Source organism: Rhinatrema bivittatum, chromosome 17 (assembly GCF_901001135.1).
Source record: "Rhinatrema bivittatum chromosome 17, aRhiBiv1.1, whole genome shotgun sequence".
NCBI classification, from domain to species: domain Eukaryota; kingdom Metazoa; phylum Chordata; class Amphibia; order Gymnophiona; family Rhinatrematidae; genus Rhinatrema; species Rhinatrema bivittatum.
The window spans coordinates 51,036,761-51,058,854 of record NC_042631.1 but is presented as its reverse complement, the minus strand read 5'-3'; the positions used below and the strand labels follow the sequence as shown (position 1 = coordinate 51,058,854).

General features: G+C 42.2%; 1 protein-coding gene across 1 annotated transcript in view; it reads left to right on the top strand.

The window, feature by feature from the left end:
• LRRC56 (leucine rich repeat containing 56) overlaps window positions 1–22,094 on the top strand; it is a 435,597-nt gene that overhangs the window by 96,288 nt on the left and 317,215 nt on the right. Inside the window, exons 3-4 of the mRNA XM_029582256.1 lie at window positions 2,918–3,090; window positions 17,474–17,561. Coding sequence (XP_029438116.1) covers window positions 2,929–3,090; window positions 17,474–17,561 — 250 coding nt within the window. The 5' untranslated portion in view covers window positions 2,918–2,928. The remainder of the gene's footprint in view (window positions 1–2,917; window positions 3,091–17,473; window positions 17,562–22,094) is intronic.

The following is a 22,094-nucleotide window of genomic DNA, read 5'->3' as shown; positions in this document are numbered from 1 at the left end:
TTGCTTAAATCATATAGATAAGGTAAGGTAAAATTTAGGCTCTGCAAAGATTTTTAATAAGCATTTGTTAGCCAGTAAAGATTAATAGGTAGAATATGAAAAAGCAATTTAGCAAGCAATATTAGTTAATTATCTAAGCTGTAAGGAACTACTATGTAATGGGAGATGATGTAATTGAAGCTAATTAACTAGGAGTCCAGGGAAGACTATATAAGAAAAGTAAACTCAGGGGTGGGTGGGTAGAGGGGTAGGGAGGGAGGGAACTGAACAGTTGATTACTAAACAGATTAATTTAGGATTTCAACTTAGCAGAAGCAGGACTCATGTAACATGCTCGGTTTCCTAGCCAGGTCACCATGTGCTCTGAAATTCTGCCTATAACTAGATTCTGGCTACTTCCAGCTGTGCAGTAGTTTGAAACCATCCCATATATCTAGTAGATACTAGTTCTCTGGGTTCCTCACTTAGAAATTGGAAATTAAAATAACATCAAGCAAATATATTTCTACCTAGAAAGTAAGTGTAAGATTCCAGCAATCCTCTAGACATTAAAACAGCAGAAATGAAACTTTTGGAGATTTTTTTTCCTTTAGCTTAATCAGTCATTATGTTATAGACCTCTATCATATTTCCCTTCAGCCATTTCTTCTCCGAGCTGAAGAGCCCTAACCTCTATAGCACTTCCTCATAAGGGAATCGTTCCATCATTTATCATTTTGGTCACCTTTCTCTCTACCTTTTTCTAATTGTACTATTTCTATTTTGAGATACATGACTAGCATTGCACACAATACTCCAAGGTATGGTCTCACCATGGAACGATACAGAGGCATTATGATATTGTTTTATTCTCCATTCTTTTCTCAGTTCCTAGCATTCTGTTTGCTTTCTTGGTCACCACTGCACACTGGGTAGAAGATTTTAACCTATCCATGATAATGCCTAGATCCTTTTCCTGGGTGGCGGCTCCCAGTGTGGAACCTTGCATCATATAAGTTGGTTGCTCTTCCCTATGTGCCTCACTTTATACTTGTCCACATTAAATGCCATCTGTCATTTGGATGCTCAGTTTCCCAGTCGTGCAGTGTCCTCTTGCAATTTCTCACTATCCTCTTGTGATTTAACAACTGTGAATAATTTTGTATCAAATTTGATTATTGCACTTGTTGTTCCTATCTCTAGGTCATGTATAAATGTTAAACAGCAGTGGTCCCAGTACAGATCTCTGAGGCACCCCACTATTCACCTGTCTCCAGTGAGAAAGTTGATCATTTAGCCCTACTCTCTCTTAATCCGTTTTCAATTCACAATAGTACATTTTCTCTTATCCCATGACTTTAATTTCCTCAAGAATTTCTCATGAAGTACTTTGTCAAACTTTTCTGAAAATCCATATACACTATATCAACTGGCTCACTTTTTTTATTTGCATGTTTATTCAAACTTTCAAAAATATAGTATATTGGTGAGGCAAGACTTCTTTGTCCCTTTAAACTATCAGTATGTTCAGTAATTTTGTTCTTTATAATAGCTTCAACTATGTTTCCTAGTATTGATGTTAGGCGCACAGGTTTGTAGTTTCCTGGGTTATCCCTGAACTCTTTTTAAAAACTGGCATTACGTTGGTGCCACCCTTCAATCTTCAGGTACTGTAGCAGATTTTAATAATAGCTTACAGATTACCAATAGGTCTGCAATTTCTTTTTTTTTTTTTTCAGTTTTCAGCACTCTGGGATATATACCATTCAGTCAAGATTATTTGCTACTCTTTATTTTGTTAATTTTCCCTATTAGATCTTCCAGGTTCGCTGAGGTTTGTTTTAGTTCCATTTAATAATCCCCTTTAAATATCACTATTGGTCTGGGTATCTGCCTTACATATTCCTTTATAAAGACTGGAGTAAAGAATTCAATCTGTCTGCCATGGCCTTGTCCTTTCTTAGTGCCTCTTTTACCCCTCAATCATCTAATGCTTTGTGTTTGAAAGTTGAGTGCTTCCACAACAAGCTTCTTTTCAAATTCTACCTTTGCCTTCTTTATCAATGCTTTGCATCTAATTTGCTAGTGCTTATGCTGGTTCCTGTTTTCTTCATTTGGATCCTTTTTCCATTTTTGAAAGATGTTCTTTTGGCTACAATAGCCTCTCTCAGCTCATCTTTTAACTAATGCAGCTTTTTTTTAATGTGTGGAATATATCTGTTCTGGGCTTCCAAGATGGCATTTTTAAACAATATCTATGCCTGATGTAAATTCTTAACCTTTGCAGTTGCTCATTTCAGTTTTTACCTAATCTTTTTTTTCTTCATTTTATCACAGCATTTACATTTTAAAAGGGAGACTATCACAGTAGATTTCCTTAGTGTCTTCCCTCCAGTTATAAAGTCAAATTTGATCATATCACTATTGGCAAGTGTCCCTAACTTCTTGCAGCAAATCAGATTTCTATGAAAGATTAGGTCTAAAAAAGCTCCCCCTCTTGTCTGTTCTTATACCAGTAATTCCATGAAGCAGTCTTTTATTTCATCTAGATGATTTTATTCACATTTGGGTATCTCACTTTCGTGCTTCGGGGAGTGAGCAGGAAGAATCAGCAGGGTTCTTCCAATTGACCCAAACTGGTCCCTTTTGGAGACTTGATGCAGGGCTTGATGGACCATTGGTTTCTCTCTTCATGGCATGTCAGTCTGATTCAGATTCTGTTTCTTTGTAAATACTGGCAGAGAGAGTGTGTAACACCTTGAAGCTAGCTGTTTATGTAACTGAATTAGATTGGAATTTATTTGTATATTCCACTAATTCGGCACTTGAAAGCGGATTATGTTCAGGTACCTGGTATTTCCATATCAATAATAAATTACAATTTTTCTAGACTTGCCAAACTTACATGTATCTTATTTTTGTGTACGCTAATGTTTAGGTCAGGCCGAGATGAAAAGAAACTGGGATCCATTCTCTTGTGCTCTGCGCCCAGGCACTGCTACTGTCCGTGTGAGAGACTTTGGTTGGCAAGGCCTTTTAAATCCCAAGCCGCTGAGTAAGGAGGAAGAGGAGGATCTTCTTGTGGATGAATATCTTTCTCCGGCAAAACTGGTGAGCATTGTGTCACATTGACAGAGGTACAGCTACATAAATGTGTTCACAGGCATGCTTTGTCAATTGTGAGTAAAAACATTTTTATTTTTATCTTAAATTATGCCCTGAGATTGCAGTGGGAAGTTGTTTGGTTCATGAATGAAGATGTTGGTGCCTTGTATTCAGAGGGCTCAGCACCTGATTTAAGATGCCTTTAATTAGGAGCCATATTTAGGCCCCTATATTCAGTTATTTAAGGCACCTAAAGACTCCTTAAATGGCTGAACATAGTGGCCTATATAAGGTTCCCAGTTAAAATCCCTAAACATACTTACTCTAAGCTTAGGTTATTTGAGTGCCCAGTGCTGAAAGGCTGCACAGAGTCCCTAACTTCATGCCCCCACCCTGACCCCAACCCTTTTAAAGGCATCTAAATTTAGGTGTTAAGCCAAGGAAAAATACTAAATTCCAAAGTTTTGTGCTTGGGTCTTTTGAATGTCAGGCTGTAAGTGTCCTGACTTGTTTATCTTTATTACATATATTGTGCACCTTATTAAAAATTAAATTTCTATTCATGGTTTTTGTTGGCATAGTTTGATAGGAATCCCTAAATTCTATGAAGTCCAAATTTAAAAGCCATTGAAATGGATAATTCAGAAATTAGACTAAATACCAAATGTAGCATATTCAGCCACTTATCTGGCTAAATTATAGTTGGATAAGTAGTTGCCAGCCTTGAATGACTGAGTAAGTGGCAATCCTGTTTTTATTAAAAACACAAAACAAAAAAAACAACAAACAAACCCGAAAACCCTCTAGGACCCATCAAATGCCAGTAAATATACAAAAAGTTAGTGAAGGGCTGGAGAATCAGAGCCTTTACGCCCTCCATCTCCTTTATAAATAGTTTACAAACGAATGCTTCCTTGGCACACTCCACCTCCACGCTGTATTTTTACATAGGCCCTTCTGCAGCCCACAGTCGCAGTCTGTGGCAATCCCGGGCACTTTTAGCAGAGCTCTTAGCAGCTGCTCTGGACGCATAAGGTTTTGTCATAGCGGATCATCCAGCTGTATAAACAGCTATGCCAAAATCTTAACACTTCCAGTGCAGCTGATAAGAGCTACAGTGGAAGTGCCTGGGATTGCCACAGAAGACCTTCTTTGAATGTTTGGAGATCAGATGATTCACCAGAGTGTTGAATCCAAAAGAGAGGGTGTGATACTTGACCTAGTGCTCACTAATGGGGATAATGTCTCTAATGTCTGGGCAGGTGCCCATCTCAGCACCAGTGATAATCAGATGGTATGGTTTGGTATCGCAAGTTAGAATACAAAGAAGTCACACGAAGAGCCAAGTTCTGAATTTAAAAAATATGGACTTTGTCAAAATAGGGGTGTACCTGGAGGAAGAACTAGAAGACTGGTAGAAATTAAGTGAGATGGGCCAAAATAAAGAGAGTTAGTACAAAGACAACACATCTATATCAGGCCGATACAGTAAGGAGCGGTAGGAAGAGCTGCGTTAGTGCCGGGCGCATCCGTGGTTGCCGCACGCACAGTCCGGCTCACCTACCGCTCGATACTGTATTTAAATTGCTTGCAAATGCAAGCCGCGTCCAAGAAGCGTCCGTGAAGCGTTAGGCCCGCTCAACCCATTTTACTGTATAGAGCGCTATACAGTATCCTGGGTGCGCTGGCCTAACACTTCACAGACACGCTGGTATCTGTCATTTCAAATGATGACATTTGAAATGACAGGTACCAGGAAGTGGACGGTTCTCCTACGCTCGAGATTGCCAGTCCCTCCCTCCCCTCCTCCCGAGCAAGGCGCGAACAGCAGCCTTGCTTCCGGAGGAGGGGAGAGAGGACTGGCAGTGTAAAGCAATGACTTACTTTTTTCGCAGCCCTCCTCCGGAGACGGACATCGGCGGAGACGGACCGCGGCTCCCCTGCCTCCCGGAGGCGAAGATGGATGCCTGCATGGGCGAAAGCAGCCCCTGTGCGTGCAATTGGGCCGCTCAAGGTGTGACGTCATGACGTTTGGCGTCATGACATGTGACGTCACATCTTCGCCTCCGGGAGGCAGGGGAGCCGCGGTCTGTCTCAGATGTCCATCTCCGGAGGAGGGCTGCGAAAAAAGTAAGTCGTTGCTTTACACTGCCAGTCCTCTCTCCCCTCCTCCCGAAGCAAGGCTGCTTTACGCGCCTTGCTTCGGGAGGAGGGGAGAGAGGACTGGGCAATCCCGAGCGTAGGAGAACAGTCCACTTCGTTGCTACTTTTTTTTTTTCCGCTTTTTTAAATTTTTTCCGCTTTCGTTGCTTCGGGAGGAGGGGGGAGAGGACTGGGGCTGCCCTGGAGACCAGCACCCATTGACGCGGCCAGGGCAGATGAGCGGGGGCTGGGGGAAAGTTTGCGCCTACCCTTACCCCTGCCTCTAACGCAGGGGTAAGGGTAGGCGGTAAGTTAGCAGGTTAAACGCGTGGCAAAACGGCAGGGTAAAAAAGTGATAGTCGGGGTGCGCGTTACTGTATGGGTGGGAATAGCTAATTCGATCGTTTACATCTAATATACATGCCGCGGCCAATATTTAAAAAAGGCTCCAGGGGTGATCCAGGTAACTATAGACCAGTGAGCCTGACTTCAGTGCCAGGAAAAATAGTGGAAACTATTCTCATGAACAAAATTGTAAAGCATATAGAAAGACATGATTTAATGGAACATAGTCAACATGGATTTACCCAAGGGAAGTCTTGCCTAACAAATCTGCTTCATTTTTTTGAAGGGGTTAATAAACATGTGGATAAAGGTGAACCGGTAGATGGTAGTGTATTTGGATTTTCAGAAGGCGTTTGACAAAGTCCCTCATGAGAGGCTTCTACGTAAACTAAAAAGTCATGGGATAGGAGGTGATGTCCTTTAGTGGATTACAAGCTGGTTAAAAGACAGGAAACAGAGAGTAGGATTAAATGGTCAATTTTCTCAGTGGAAAAGAGTAAACAGTGGAGTGCCTCAGGGATCTGTACTTGGACCGGTTCTTTTCAATATATATATAAATGATCTGGAAAGGAATACGACGAGTGAGGTTATCAAATTTGCAGATGATACAAAATTATTTAGAGTAGTTAAATCACAAGCAGACAGTGATACATTGCAGGAGGACCTTGCAAGACTGGAAGATTGGGCATCCAAATGACAGATGAAATTTAATGTGGACAAGTGCAAGGTGTTGCATATAGGGAAAAATAACCGTTGCTGTAGTTACACGATGTTAGGTTCCATATTAGGAGCTACCACCCAGGAAAAAGATCTAGGCATCATAGTGGATAATACTTTAAAATCGTCAGCTCAGTGTGCTGCAGCAGTCAAAAAAGCAAATAGAATGTTAGGAATTATTAGGAAGGGAATGGTTAATAGAACGGAAAATGTCATAATGCCTCTATATCGCTCCATGGTGAGACCACGCCTTGAATACTGTGTACAATTCTGGTCGCCGCATCTCAAAAAAGATATAGTTGCGATGGAGAAGGTACAGAGAAGGGCAACCAAAATGATAAAGGGGATGGAACAGCTTCCCTATGAGGAAAGGCTGAAGAGATTAGGGCTGTTCAGCTTGGAGAAGAGCCGGATGAGGGGGGATATGATAGAGGTCTTTAAGATCATGAGAGGTCTTGAACGAGTAGATGTGACTCGGTTATTTTCACTTTCGAATAATAGAAGGACTAGGGGGCATTCCATGAAGTTAGCAAGTAGCACATTTAAGACTAATCGGAGAAAATTCTTTTTCACTCAATGCACAATAAAGCTCTGGAATTTGTTGCCAGAGGATGTGGTTAGTGCAGTTAGTGTAGCTGGGTTCAAAAAAGGTTTGGATAAGTTCTTAGAGGAGAAGTCCATTAATGGCTATTAATCAATTATACTTAGGGAATAGCCACTGCTATTAATTGCATCAGTAGCATGGGATCTTCTTAGTGTTTGGGTAATTGCCAGGTTCTTGTGGCCTGGTTTTGGCCTCTGTTGGAAACAGGATGCTGGGCTTGATGGACCCTTGGTCTGACCCAGCATGGCAATTTCTTATGTTCTTAAGGGGTTACCCAGGGATTTAAGGACGCGATAAGAATAGGTTAAAGGGGATCGTGGATCGCAGGAAGGTCTAACGTGGCCGGAAAGTGAGTGGAAAGCTGGTTAGGAGCGGGGTAACCGCGGCCGCACTTTACTGTATTGACCTGTATGTTAGAAAAGTAAACAAAAGTAAGAAAAAAAATAAAGCGATCTGGTTATCTAAGAGAGAGCTGAAAAAATAAAGGCAGGGGGAAGTAACATCCTAACTGATGGCAGCCTGAGCTCTCAGCTCCTGCTGTAATTAAATAACATCCTCATTTTTTAAATGACAAAAACAGCTGGAAGAGATTACAGTTTGAAAGAGCAAGAATTCCTTTTACTTATGATGCCTGTGAGAAAAAAGCAAGTGGGCTTGTGGCAGTTTTTTCACTAATGTGATGCCTAGCAGAGACAATGGAGGCTCGGAGGAAATTGTAGTGGATGCTGGCCATCATGACTCACTTTTCAGTTTTTGATACAGAAACTCTCTCACAAAAGCTGATTTTCAAAAATGGTTTTGAGAACTGAGAAGATATGTTAAGTATTAAGAGAGAAATATTGAACACTGTGATGGACCTGTGGAGAGAGATCACTGGTCTGGGAAATGGTGTGGTTGGATGGTCACGAGCAAGCACTTTCAAATTGTAAGTCCGAGATTGCTAGCTTAGAAAAAGATAAAAGGGAGCTAAATGACTGGCTTGAAGACCTGGAGAACATGTCCAGACATATACAAATTTACGATTTCATGGAATAGTGGAGGGGCCAGAACTTGGAGATTGCAACCAGATTATAAACAGTATATGTACATTAATGTTAAGTCTAGGTGAGAAGCCGGCAGATCTTCCCTAATTGAGCTTAAGAGAGCACACCGATCACTCGGTCAGCCCCAGGGTAACTTTCCAAATGACATAATCATATGTTTCCACAAGTTTTCCTTAGGGCGGCTTAACCCGGGCCACCGCTCTGCTCGCTCGCTCGCAAAGATTTCCTCTAAGAATTTCCTTTTTGATATTTGAAAATGCCTGCGAAGAGAGAGGGGAATATAAGAACCTATCCCTCGGCTCCCCAAACCTTACCCGGGCAGTTAACGATTCAGCAGTGTGCTGGGTCAGCACTTCTTGTGGAGGCTGGAGCTCCGGCTATCGCGGCATTTGAAGGAGGACCCGCGACAGTTTCGGAGAAGGTGTCATTGAGCCCCCAGGATGATCGTGGTCCACCGGCGATGCGGATGGCCTCCGTGCTGGGCCCCATGAGGAGCCCTGACGTGGAAGTCTCCTCGTTGCAGGTTGCACCCGAGCTCGCATCCTTTCTGACAGTGAAAATGCAATAATATCTGCACCTGAGGCTACAAGTCTCCAAGTGTTGAATGGAGGTGAGAGTTTTTCAGAAATGACTTTATCAAATGCTGTAGCAGTATTTAGTGTGGAAAAGCCTGCTGTGGTAACCTTAGATTCATTATGGGAGCTAATTGTGTCTATGGGCAAAAATGTTTGACTGTTCACTGAAAATAAATTAATTGTCTCAGCAAGTGGACTCTTTGGTTAAGTTTAATGAAAATCAGAAAAAGGAAACTTCAGAAAAGATTAAGAACATGGAAGAAGAAATACAACATGTGAAAAGAGTACATTCTCCAATCACTCAGGACTGTTCTGCTCTGAGTAGGAAAGTGGAATTCATTGAAAACACTTTAAGACACCTTAATTTGTGAATTTTGAGTTTCCCGAGGGTGGTAGGAGAGGTTCCTAGAATTACTATCAGAAGATATTTCCTGGAAGTATTGGGCCTCACAAATTAATCTGCTCCCCCTCTGGATAAAGTCTACTTTTTACCATCTCGCTCTGGTGTTCAGCTTCGGAATCCTTCTTTGGACATAATTCTAAATACTCTGACAGATTATTTATCTAATTTTGAAATTACTGAGAGAGCTACATTGTTGATACCTCTATATACTGAAAATGACCTTAGTAGCGTGATGAAGTTATGTTAGGAATTCGAATGCATTATTTATGAGTCGTCAAATCAGGATTTTTCCTGATTCAACAAAAATTACCCAAGAGAGAAGGAAGGGTTTTCTAGCTCCATACTATAACTATTGGTGCCACCTTCTTTTTCAGATTTCCATGCAAATGCATTGTAAAATGTAAGAGAGATACTTATATTTTCTTCATACCAGAATAGCTCAAAAGCTTCATAGATTCTAAGAAGGTTATGCTTCAATCTGGTAACACCGAAACACTGGGATCATCTACATTGATAGTGTAGTGCTGAAAGCAATTTCTATTTTAATTTCCTTTGAGTTCTTTTAACGCCTAAAACTAGTTACCCTCCCCCCCCCCCCCCCCCCCCCCCCCAGGGTATGTGGTCTAATGGGTATTGAAAAAAAACAAAACCCCAAATTGTTTCTAAAAGTAATTATTTCTTTGTTATAAATGCTGTATTTGATACCATATTTTCCTCGCAAAGTGGATACTTTGTATGAATGTTGTAAAATGAATAAAAAAAAAAAGAAAGTGTCAAATTTTTTTTTTTTTTTACCTTTGTCTGATCTTATTTCTCTAATCCAGAGCTTTCCAAACTTTTCATGTTGGTGACACACTTTTTAGACAAACATAATTTCGTGACACAGTAATTCAGTCTACCAGCAAACCAGAAGTTAAAGGTTAAACGAACAAAATGTATTTCAACAATTTATGTATGTTTCCTTAAATATATACATAAATAAAATGTTTCACAACACAACCTATCTCATAATAAATATTTGCAGGCTTCCACTTCCTCCATGCTGATCTCGTACATTGTGAGATCGGCATAGAGAAAGTGCTACTCTTGCACATTCCCAAAGATTACATGTGCCAATCACTAAAAAGTAATTTTTTTTTTTACCTTTGCTGTCTGATCTTAGTTTTCTAATTGGTTGGTCACAGGCTTTTTTTTCCCACCTTTCCTTTCTTGTTTTTTTGCCAATTCCTTTTACAGGGTCTTTTTTTCTATTTCTTTTCTCTCCATCTGTCTTCCCTCAAACACACAATCAGGTTCTCATTCTCACACGCTATCTCACACATTCTCACACACACAGGCTCTCACTCACATGCAATCTCACACATCCACAGCTCTCACATGCCTCTCTCTCATACATACATACATACATACATACTGTCTCTCTCGTGCACATGCTGTCTTACACTCACACACACAGGCTCTCTCACTCCTACATGCTCTCTTGCTCAAGCACAGGCTCTCACTGGCACATGCTGTCCCTCTGCACGGGTTGCCGAAGGATGGGCTCTTCAGAGGCCCTGATCTTCCCTGGCCGTGACATGGGATCTGCAGCGGCCCTGCTATCGGGTTTCCTCCTCTTCTTGGGCTGCCGCGACGTGGGATCCGCAGTGGCCCTGCTATCGGGTTTCCTCCTCTTCTCGGGCCGTCGCGACGTGGGATCCGCAACGGCCCATTAATGCTGCTCTTCTTCTGTACGCAGCAGATGCTCCTCCTCCTTCCTGCCCACGCGGCTCCAGCAACGTTTTTCTTCCAGGGCTGCACAGGCAGGAAGGAGGAGGAGTGAACGTGACCCTTTTCTTCGGGCCGTGGTGATGTAAGCTCCACCACTGCCCGCCGATCTTCCTGCTATAGTTCCCTGCTTCCGCCGGCCCTGTGGACCGGGCGACACACCTCCACACTACAGGCGACACACTAATGTGTCCCGACACACACTTTGGAAAGCTCTGCTCTAATCAGTTGGTCCCAGGCTTTTTCTCCCCCCCCCCCATGTTCCCTTTCTGGGTCTTTTCCCAATTCCTTTTACGGTCATTTTTTTTTCCTTTCTACTTGCTCTACTACTTGTCTTCCCTTCCTCCATCAAACACACACTCAGGCGCTCATTCTCACAAGCTGTGTCTCTCTCTCTCTCTCTCTCTCTCTCTCTCTCTCTCTCTCTCTCTCTCTCTCTCTCTCTCTCATATACAGGCTCCCACTCTCACCTGCTGTGGCTTACACATGGCACTCACTTTCACATGCTGTCTGACTCATACATACACACCTATTCTCTCACATGCTATCTCACTCTCTAGCACACAAGCTTTCACTGTTACATGCTGTCTCACACAAACACGCATGCTGTTGTTCTCTCATACACTCGTGCACTCGCTCTGTGGCACCCTGACACACATGCGCACCCAGGCAAGATCCCATTCATTTAAACAGATGTAGATGTGAATCGGTTATTTACTCTTTCGGATATTAGAAAGACTAGGGGAAACTCCATGAAGTTAGCATGTGGTACATTTAAAACTAATCGGAGAAAGTTCTTTTTTACTCAACGCACAATTAAACTCTGGAATTTGTTGCCAGAGAATGTGGTTCGTGCAGTTAGTATAGCTGTGTTTAAAAAAGGATTGGATAAGTTCTTGGAGGAGAAGTCCATTACCTGCTATTAAGTTCACTTAGAGAATAGCCACTGCCATTAGCAATGGTAACATGGAATAGACTTTTTTTGGGTACTTGCCAGGTTCTTATGGCCTGGATTGGCCACTGTTGGAAACAGGATGTTGGGCTTGATGGACCCTTGGTCTGACCCAGTATGGCATTTTCTTATGTTCCCCTGTTTATAAAGCTGTAACATGATATCATAGAGATTTGGAGGCCTGCTGATGTAGGAACGTATTTAAGGCCTCCCGAATACTATCTACTTCCCTCTTACTAGATTCTGAGAACGCATGCATGTGCTTTAGTTGGGCCGGTTTTAGCTCTGCGGTGTGATGAATGTCCCCAATACGTTTCATATTTTGGGTAGCTATGTAGGCAATAACATTACCCCTCATTACCGCTTTCCCTGCCTCCCACAGAACCGCTGGGGTAATGTCTGGGGTCGAATTGATGCGCACATATTCCTCCCAGCGCTCCTTCAAATACTGATGAAAGGTTTTATCAAGCATTAGGCCCGGGGGCATGCGCCAGGAAAAAGGAGGTTTAGGAGTCTGCCCAAGAGTTACACTGACAGATACTGGCACGTGGTCCGATAAAGCTATCGTGTCTATGGTGGCCAACTTAACCCTTGGAAAAAGGGAATCAGAAACCAGAAAGTAATCCAGTCTTGAATAGGATCCATGAGGGTGGGAGAAAAAGGTGAAATCCTGCTCTCCTGGGTGCAGGCCCTCCAGATATCTAGTAACTTTAACTCCTGGCAGACAAAGTTGGCTCCCAAACGATTGTCATTAGACTCTTTTGGTTTGGGAGGGTTACAGTCCTCCTGCTTGTTCAGCACAGTATTAAAATCTCCCCCCAGAATCAAGGCACGATCAGAAAGCTCAGCCAGAATCCCAGTCAGATGAGTGAAAAAATAATGCGAATACACATTGCAGAGAGCCAGCCTTTGTTGATAACACGTCCCCTGGACAATAACATAAGAATATTAGAAAAAGGCTCAAGACTTGGTTATTTAAACAGGCCTTTCCCTAAGCACAGAGCCGCCCTAGCTATCATGGCCGAACATTCAACACACTGTAAATAATTGTCATGGTTAACAAGTTACTTTCTGCTATGTTTTCCTCTTCCCCCAGTTCCATTACCCCTGTTCATTGTAACTTTTGCTTCTCTACAATATGTTAATAGTAAGGTTATAACCCCGGTTACTTGTATACCGACATGATATGATCTGTATTATGAATGCCGGTATAAAAAAGCACTAAACAAATAAATAAAATAAACATAAGAAATTGCCATGCTGGATCACACCAAGGGTCAATCAAGCCCAGCATCCTGTTTCTAACAGAGGCCAAACCAGGTATGACATACTTTGTCTGATTGAAAGGGCAACTGCTTGTGGATTAGAATTGCTACACCTTGTTTCCGGGCGGAATAGGAAGAGGAAAAACATTGCCCCACCCATTCCCTTTGTAACTTGCCATGTTCTCTAGCCGTTAAGTGAGTCTCCTGAAGAAACACCACTTGATAACCTAATCTTTTAAAGGCAATCAATAGTTTTTCCGTTTAATAGGGGAGTGAATGCCATCCACATTCAATGAGGTAAACTTTACGGTTGCCATTTTAGAGAATCAGGTAAGAATCTGCATCCATGGGGTGCAGCATAAGGATTGGAATCTCAGGAATCCAGTGGCTCCCCAGCCTGAGCCTCTGGGATCCTATGGTATAGACAGTATATTAGGGCACACCTGATCCAGCTGAGGTGATTTCTGGTCTACTCCAATGTGTCCTGTCCTCCCCCCCCCCCCCACCCCCCACCACACACACACCTGCACACCCCAACACAACATAACATTCAGCTTTAGGAGGAGCAAGGTGTCAGCGTCCCCTTCGGTACTCAGGTTGCGCCAACAGCCCCAACAGCCCTCCATCAATATGACATTGCTAACATAATATCATCTACAACAGGTCAACTGACTGAACCATCAAAGTAGAATTAAACTTTAAGGTGGGCCCAAGTGAGCCTCGCATGGTGCATAAGGCCGAGGACAGGCAGGTGGGCGCCAAATCACTTCCTTGTTGGTATTAAAGCCATGATCACCCGCCGTCCCCACACTCAGGGATTGCAAAATCTGTTCATCTAGGCTAAGTCCACCAATCCATCGGTATACGGGCAACAGTGTCGCATATGAAAGGAAGGCTTTGATGGGCATCCACCCCAGGCACAGAAGTCAGGGCAAATACAGATAATTAATCCTGGTTCATCTGTCAGATTACTGCAGGTTGGGCTAGTCTCTCCCAGCTAGCCCTGTAGTACCAGGTGTGTAACTAATATACTGTGCTTGTGGTCCTTCCCGCCGAGGCCATATGGCAGCTTATGGGTTCTCCTCCCGTGCCAGATTTGCCAGAAATTGGGATGCTTCCTCCTTTTTGGTTAAAAAAAAAAAAAAAAAAAAAAAAAAAAATACCTGATGGTATGCATCCTAGGGTACTGAAGGAACTCAAAATTGAAATTTGTAACCTATCATTAAAATCATCCATTGTACCTGAAGACTGAAGCGTGGCCAATGTAACCCCAATATTTAAAAAAGGCTCCAGGGCGATCTGGGTAACTATAGATCAGTGAGCTTGACTTCAGTGCCGGGAAAAATAGTGGAAACTATTCTCAAGATCAAAATTGGTACTGAACGATAGTGCGCTACTGAAGTTGACATTGCTCTGAGTGCACCTTTACTCGTCCTTAGAGGGAAAGGCCTGTTTTTTTGTTTTTTTTTAAACTCTATAAAATCTGCTAGCCAATTGGAGAGAGTTTGTTTGCCCACTGCCTTACTCGATTTGTTTTTATTAAAAGAAACAAAGAGCTGGGTGGATTTCCTATGGGCTGCAGTGCGGTCTAGGTAATAGGCAAGTGCACGTTTACAGTCCAAGGTGTGTAAGACCCTCTCCCCTTGGTGACAGTGAGTTCTTGGGAAGAATGTGGGCAAGACAATGCACTGATTCAAGTGGAAATCCGTAACCACCTTAGTAAGGAATTTAGGGTGAGTACGGAAAACCACTCGATCAAAATTGTCGAACATATAGAAAGACATGGCTTAATGGAACACAGTCAACATGGATTTACCCAAGGGAAGTCTTGCCTAACAAATCTTCATTTTTTTGAAGGAGTTAATAAACATGTGGATAAAGGTGAACCGGTAGATGTAGTGTATTTAGATTTTCAGAAGGCATTTGACAAAGTCCCTCATGAGAGGCTTCTAAGAAAACTAAAAAGTCATGGGATAGAGCCGATGTCCTTTCGTGGATTACAAACTGGTTAAAAGACAGGAAACAGAGAGTAGGATTGAATGGTCAATTTTCTCAGTGGAAAAGGGTAAACAGTGGAGTGCCTCAGGGATCTGTACTTGGACCAGTGCTTTTCAATATATATATAAATGATCTGGAAAGGAATACGATGAGTGAGGTTATCAAATTTGCGGATGATACAAAATTATTCAGATTAGCTAAACTACAAGATTTGTAAAGCTGCAACATGGAGTTCTCTTCACACCTTTGCACAACATTACAGTTTGGACAAAGAAGGACAACAAGATTCAGCTTACGGACAATCTGTCTTTCCAGTATAACCCCAACTCCTTCCACATCCAACCTGCTGTGACTTCAGGCTTCCTCAATTTTAGCCAACAGTTCTCCAGTTGTTGTGCCTGTTGCACAAGTTGTGCGCTGTTGGTCCAAACTTCAAACCAGTCAGCCTGTAGCTTGCTAATCACCCATATGTGAGGACTATATCCTGCTTGTCCTGGGATAAAGCAAAATTGCTTACCTGTAATAGGTGTTATCCCAGGACAGCAGGATGTAGTCCTCACGAAACCCACCCACCACCCCGCGGAGTTGGGTCCGGGACGTTTTGTTAGCAAAAATAAAATAACGCTTATTGCTACAAACAAGACTGACGGGAGACCCCTGTGGCTGAGAATATCATGGCATGCTGGGCATGCTCAGTGTGCCAGTCAAAAATTTCTAGAAACTTTGACAAAGTTTTCCGTGATGGGGCTCCATCCAGTGACGTCACCCATATGTGAGGACTATATCTTGCTGTCCTGGGATAACACCTATTACAGGTAAGCAATTTTGCTGTACACCAATCCATGAACACATTACTCAACAACTTCACTGGTTGCCTATAGCTTTCCGAGTTCAGTATTAACTGGCTACGATTATCCACTCTTATTAACAATGTGCACTCATCATGGATAAATGCAATTATGAAGATACACACCCCAGTAAGGCTGCTCCATTCAGCAAATCAGAATCTGTTGGGTATTCCCTCCCCTAAAATAGCACATCTAGATGAATCCAGGGAAAGAGTTTTTTCAATAGTGGGTCCGACAATTTGGAATTCATTGCCTAATGAAATTAGAACCTTGAAAGATCCAAGGTTCTTTAAAAAGGGACTGAAAATCTTTTTATTTAAACAAGTGTTTAAAAAATGATATGATTTACATATTTAGATTTATGTGATATGTTTTATAATTTTATATGTAATTTTGATTGATCGTTTTAACTGTTTTATTTACTCTGCCCTGAACATATGGAAGGCAGGTTAACAATGTCTTAAATACAGGTAAACACTTTTTTTTTTTTTTTTTTTTAAGCTGGTAGTTTGCTCCTTTTCTTTTTGTATCTCCAACTTAATTGGAGCCAGGGCTGGGATCTGGTGCTGTAAACAAAGGAAGTATCCCTATTTTATGATTCCCTGCCCCTCTGCCCAACATACTTATCTGGCTATTTCAGTGATAATCCTGGGCTGGAGGACATGCAAGAGGGCTCTTTTCAGAATCACTATATGTCGCTCTTAAGCAAAGACCCCATCCTCTCTTCCCCCTCTTTTCTCTCCCCTCCTCCTTTCCCCCTCTCCCCCTCTCCCCCTCTCCTTTTCCCTTCCCTAGGACCAGTGCAGGCTTCTCTTGTCATAATGCATACTTGTATGTGATACCAGCTTCTTTGTCATATTTGGGCATTAGAAGCAATTCTCTTACAATCAGGCCGATATTGTCAAGTGTACGGGAAAATGGTGCTCAGTGTTGAGCGCCAGCTTTCCTAATGCACACCCAAGCACCTCTTCTGGGCACGCGGTACTGTATTTAAATGAGGGGCTGTGCTGAAAAGGAGGCACTAGGGGCAATAGTGTCCCCCTAACGCCTCCTTAGCAGCGGAAGTCCAGGAGAGGTGGCTGTCAGCAGGTTTGGAAAACGGATGCTCATAAAATGAAAGTCCGTCTTCCTAACCTGACCCGCCTGCACTCTTACTTTTTGGTTCCTCTGATTTAATATCACCACAATATTAAGTCAGAGGATGTACAGAAAAGCAGTATTTTCTGCTTTTCTGGGCTGCTTAGAAATTAATGCCTGCTCTTGGGCAGGCGCTAATTTCTGAGCATAAAATGCGCGGATCGGGTGCACACTTTTTCTGTATCCTGTGCAAATAACTAATAGCCTCATCAACATGTATTTGCATGTGATGAGCGCTATTAGTTTCAGGGGGGGGGGGGTGTTGTTTGGACGCGCTAAACCCCTTATTGTATTAAGGGTTGTGGACGCACGGCCAAAACGCACATCCACCTCGGGTTAATTGCACTTTATAGTATCAGCCTGATTGTGTCACTGAAAGCAGTGTTGTCTTCTTTCCTTGTCATGCTTTGTCACTATGAACAGTGCAGATGGTAAATGGTATTGACTCATTAAGTTGGTAAAGAAATTTGCAACAGAAGTTAATTATTTTGCTGCTTGGTATAAGAAAGATTTCTATTGTTAAGTCTGTGTGGAGTTCTCTAGGGTTGCACTTAGTGGTGACTGTTAAGAGTTTTCTCTCTTTTTTGTTCCAGCAAGCACTAACGGGTGTGGACGATTTGCAACATGTAAAGGCTCTGGAGATGTGCGTGGATACCCGAGAGAACAGCTTGGGAAACTTTGGTGAGAAAAGAACATTTTTTCCTTCTTGAACTCTCCACCTTCTTTTGCTTAGTGCAATATAAAACACAATGTACACAGCATGGCCTAATGCAGCCTAGAGTTCTAGCTACTCCATGAAAAGCTGATTTTCTAATTAGAGAATATGTTTGGAGATGCCATTTGTGATTGGGTGAGGAACTGAAGGGGGGAGGCTCCAGTAGATGATGATTTATGGCACCAATTCCAGTTGGAATTAAGTATTGATTACCATTCCCCAGGGGTTTGTTTGAATATTTGTTTAATATTTTATCAGTGATATGAAGGGTGGCATAAACGATAGTGATGCTCTTGTAGGCAAGAGCAAACTATTACATTGTAAATACTTCAGGACTTAACTGATTTTATAGAGAACTCTGACTCTCAATAGCCAAAGAAAGGGTGTATTAGATTTAATGTGAATAATCGTGGGGCACAAGGCTAGCTAGGTAGGTGTAATATACTTTGAATGGGGCAATAATTGCTAAAACTAATCATGCAAAGGATCTCTGTGTATTATTAAAGTGAACACACATGCAGGGTGCTGCAGCTGAAACTGGAAATACATTGACATGCATTAAATGTTCTCTGTTGACAAGATTAAATAGGCCAAAATCAGTGGGTGATGTCATCTGACAACACTGACATGGACCCAGATCTCTGAGCTTAGAAATGATTGAGTTCTTCAGGAGTTAGTGGCATGCGCCTACTGCTTCATGATCCTTTTAGTCTGTTTTCATTTGTTACCTCATGGATAATTACACGAGAGGAAATTTGATGTTTCGTTTTTCTTTCAATAATTAAATTTTTTTTCATACTGCTGCCTCTGCAGCCCCTCAAAAAGGACTTTTAAGTCTATCTCTCTAACTAAAAAATAAAATATGAATGGAAAAGCCTAGATCCAAGAAGATTTTTTAGAAGGTTCAAAGCCTGCATGTGTAGATGTTAAAGGCAATTGTTAGAAGCAAGAAGGCAGATTAGCTGAGAAGGCCAATTGTTAATCTACTTGTAGTATGAATCCCTGAGAGGAGATTGTTTTTGAAGTATTTTTATTTGAAGTAATTGCCTTAGAAGCACAGATAAATAGCAAAACAAAAACTGAGTAAACCTTACTCCAGAGAGAGTGCGGACTGCAGAGCCTTCATCTGCTAGTGATAAGTTGGACTTGCTGGGAAAAAACTCTTAAATCTTAAAAAAAAAACAAAAAACCCCACCCAAAACTATTACTAGCTGTGTTTATTATGTGTTCGTTTTTAAGGCTAGTATTTGTTTGCAAGTGTAAAGATTTGTGTGTGTGTGTGTAGGGATAAAGACTTTGGATTTATTTTGAGAGTTAGTAAAGGTTAGTATTTGTAAGTATTAGAATTATGAGTTTGCAAAAGTCATGTGCTTGATCTGAAAAAGTAAGAGTACTGGTTCCTGGGTAGCTAGTCAATATTTGATTGCCAACCCCCATCTCCACCTCAGTCACTTTTTTGTTATATAGCTTATCTCCCCCTCCCCCCGCCCTCCAAGTTAGGATGAAAAGCATCAAAATCAATTGGTGATTTAGAATAGCATATGATTAACCCTGATTTTAGTGATTGACTAATTGGAATCTTGTTGCTGATAGAAACCTAGAAATGACGGCAGATAAAGACCAAATGGCCCATCCAGTCTGCCCAGCAAGCTCCCACACTTATTTTCCCATACTTATCTGTTTCACCGACCACCAAGTTCAGGGCCCTTGTTGGTAACTGTTAGATTCGAATTTCCTTCCACCCCCTGCCTTTGATGCAGAGAGTAATGTTGGAGTTGCATCAAAGATTAAGCATAAGGCTTAATGGTTAAGGGTAGTAACCGCCACATCAAGCAAGTTATCCTGATGCTTGTTTACCCAGACTGCACAGATCAATGCCTTGTTGGATGTTGTCTGAATGTAAATCCTGTCTTCCACATTTCCCCCTGCCATTGAAGCAGAGAGCAACGCTGTATATGCATTCAAAGTGAAGTATGGTTTAGGGCAGTAACCGCTGCAATAAGCAAGCTACCCCCATGCTTATTTGTTTACCCAGATTGTGTAGTTCAGTCCTTGTTGGTTGTTGTCTAAATGCAAATCCTCTTTTCCACATTTCCCCTTGCCATTGAAGCAGAGAGCAATGTTGGAGTTGCATTAACCGTGTGAAGGCTTATTGAGTAAGGGTAGTAATCATCAGGTAGTAGCCATTATTCCAGCAAGCCACTCCCATGGCTCTTCTCTTCATTCCCATTCTCTAGCCTTTATGGATCCAAAGTGTTTATCCCAAGCCCCTTTGAAATCCTTCACAGTTTGCCTTCACCACTTCCTCCAGAAGGGCATTCCAGGCATCCACCACCCTCTCCATGAAGAACTACTTCCTGACATTAGTTCTGAGTCTTCTTCCCTGGAGTTTCAAATCGTGACTCCTAGTTCTACCGATTTTCTTTCCATGGAAAAGGTTTGTTGACCATGGATCATTAAAACCTATCAAGTATCTGAAAATCTGTATCATATCATCCCTGCTTCTCCTCCAGGGTATACATATTTAGGTTCTTCAATCGCTCCTCATAAGTCATTTTATGAAGACCATCTACCTTTTTGGTCGCCTTTCTCTGGACCGCCTCCATCCTGTCTCTGTCCCTTTGGAGATACGGTCTCCAGAACTGAACAAGGTACTCCAGGCGAGGCCTCACCAAGGCCCTGTACAAGGGGATCATCACTTCCTTTCTCTTACTAGATATTCCTCTCTCTATGCAGCCCAGCATTCTATCGCCTTGTCACATAGTGTCCAACGATCTGAAGTCGGTGAAACAATCACCCCAAGGTCTCTCTCCTGCTCCATGTACATCAGCCCTTCAATCCCCCATCAAATACAGTTCTTTTGGATTTCCACACCCCATATGCATGACTCTGCACTTCTTTGCATTGAATCTCAGCTGCCATATCTTTGACCACTCTTCCAGCTTCCTTAAATCCCATCGCATTCTCTCCACAAAGCTTGACTAGTATCAGCTTTCCTCATGAGCTCCACATATACAAATGCAAGGGCTCGTCTGGGAGTTGAACCCAGGTCCTCTCGCAACCCTAAGCGAGAATCATACCCCTAGACCAATGAGCCAGTGGATGGGAGTGCTCCAAATGTAAACAACTCAACAAGGATGAGATTCAAACCCACAAGTACTAGAACAATAGATTAGCAGTCCATTGCCTTAACCACTCAGCTACCTTGTCTCCTAAATAAGCTGATAATTCACAAAATGTCACCTATTTACAAATTAAAAAATCTTAGATTTAAAAGACACCAAATAAAAAAAAAATTAAAAAAAACTATCCATTTTAATAACCATTAAATTGAAAGACCTACCTACTCTGTAATACGCTTTTAAAACTTCAGCAAAATTAAGATGTAAGTTGGGGGCTATCCAGTCTTTGGCACAGAGCAGTGCCATGTATGATTAACTGTTAGTGAGAGGTTGTATGTGTGCACCCAGTGCAAAGAGTTACTGGCTCTCGCAGAACAAATCCAAACTCCAGAGGTCAAAGTGGCAGACCTGGAGGTGCTGATGTAGACAGAGGTATATAAAGGAGACCTTCAGAGATACAGAGAGGTTGTTCTGTCCCCAGCAGTGGGTACATGTTTGTATCTGTTTATATTGTAGTTTAACTGTGTTTAGTGCAGTCCTCCCTTCTGAGGATTCTTAATACTGAAACACTATTTGTAACCCATGATAAAAATCTGTGAGCCCTTGCCTTAAAGAGGAGCATTTGCCTTTAAGAGAAGCTCCCTCCCCCCTCTACTTTCTCTCACTATTGGAAGAGCTTGAATGCCTCTCAATCTAACTTGAGTCTTCCTAGGTGCCTTATAGGCTCAAGGGACTGCCCTTCATGCTCCCCCTGCGTCACATGGTTTTCAGGCTCACTGCCATTGGACCCTGTCCTTTTCTTCCTGCTTGTGAGGGCGTTTTTCTTTAGCAGCTCTCGACGAGAGTTCAGTTTTACTCCATGCGTGCTTCTGAGCCAGCAGCGCTCTGTAATACCTTGTGAAATGATCAGGATTTTTACCTTCTCTTACTGCCTTCTTCTAAAGACTAAATCAGCCTCATGTTCCTCATGCTTCCTACCTCTACCATAAACCAACTCCTGCAACACAAGAGACTCCCTTCCCCCCTTCTCCTGCCTCATCTCCAGTTACCAAAGATCTTTGCCTAGGAGCTCATGTTTGAAATGCAACAATTGTAAGTAGAATTTACCTGTACAATAAATAATTTCAAACAAAGAATCTTTGTCTTGAGGACTGATCTGGTTGACCAGAACTGCCTACAGTACTCAAGGTGTGATCGCACCATAGCTCAATACAGAGGCAATATTATATTTGGGGAAGAGCCAATTATTATGGTACATGTGGATACGAGCAGGTGCAGGAAGAAGATTCTGGATGCTAAATTTAAGCTCTTGGGTAGGAATCTGAAATCCAGAACCTTTAAGGTTGCATTCTCAGAAATGCTACCTGTTTGATGCGC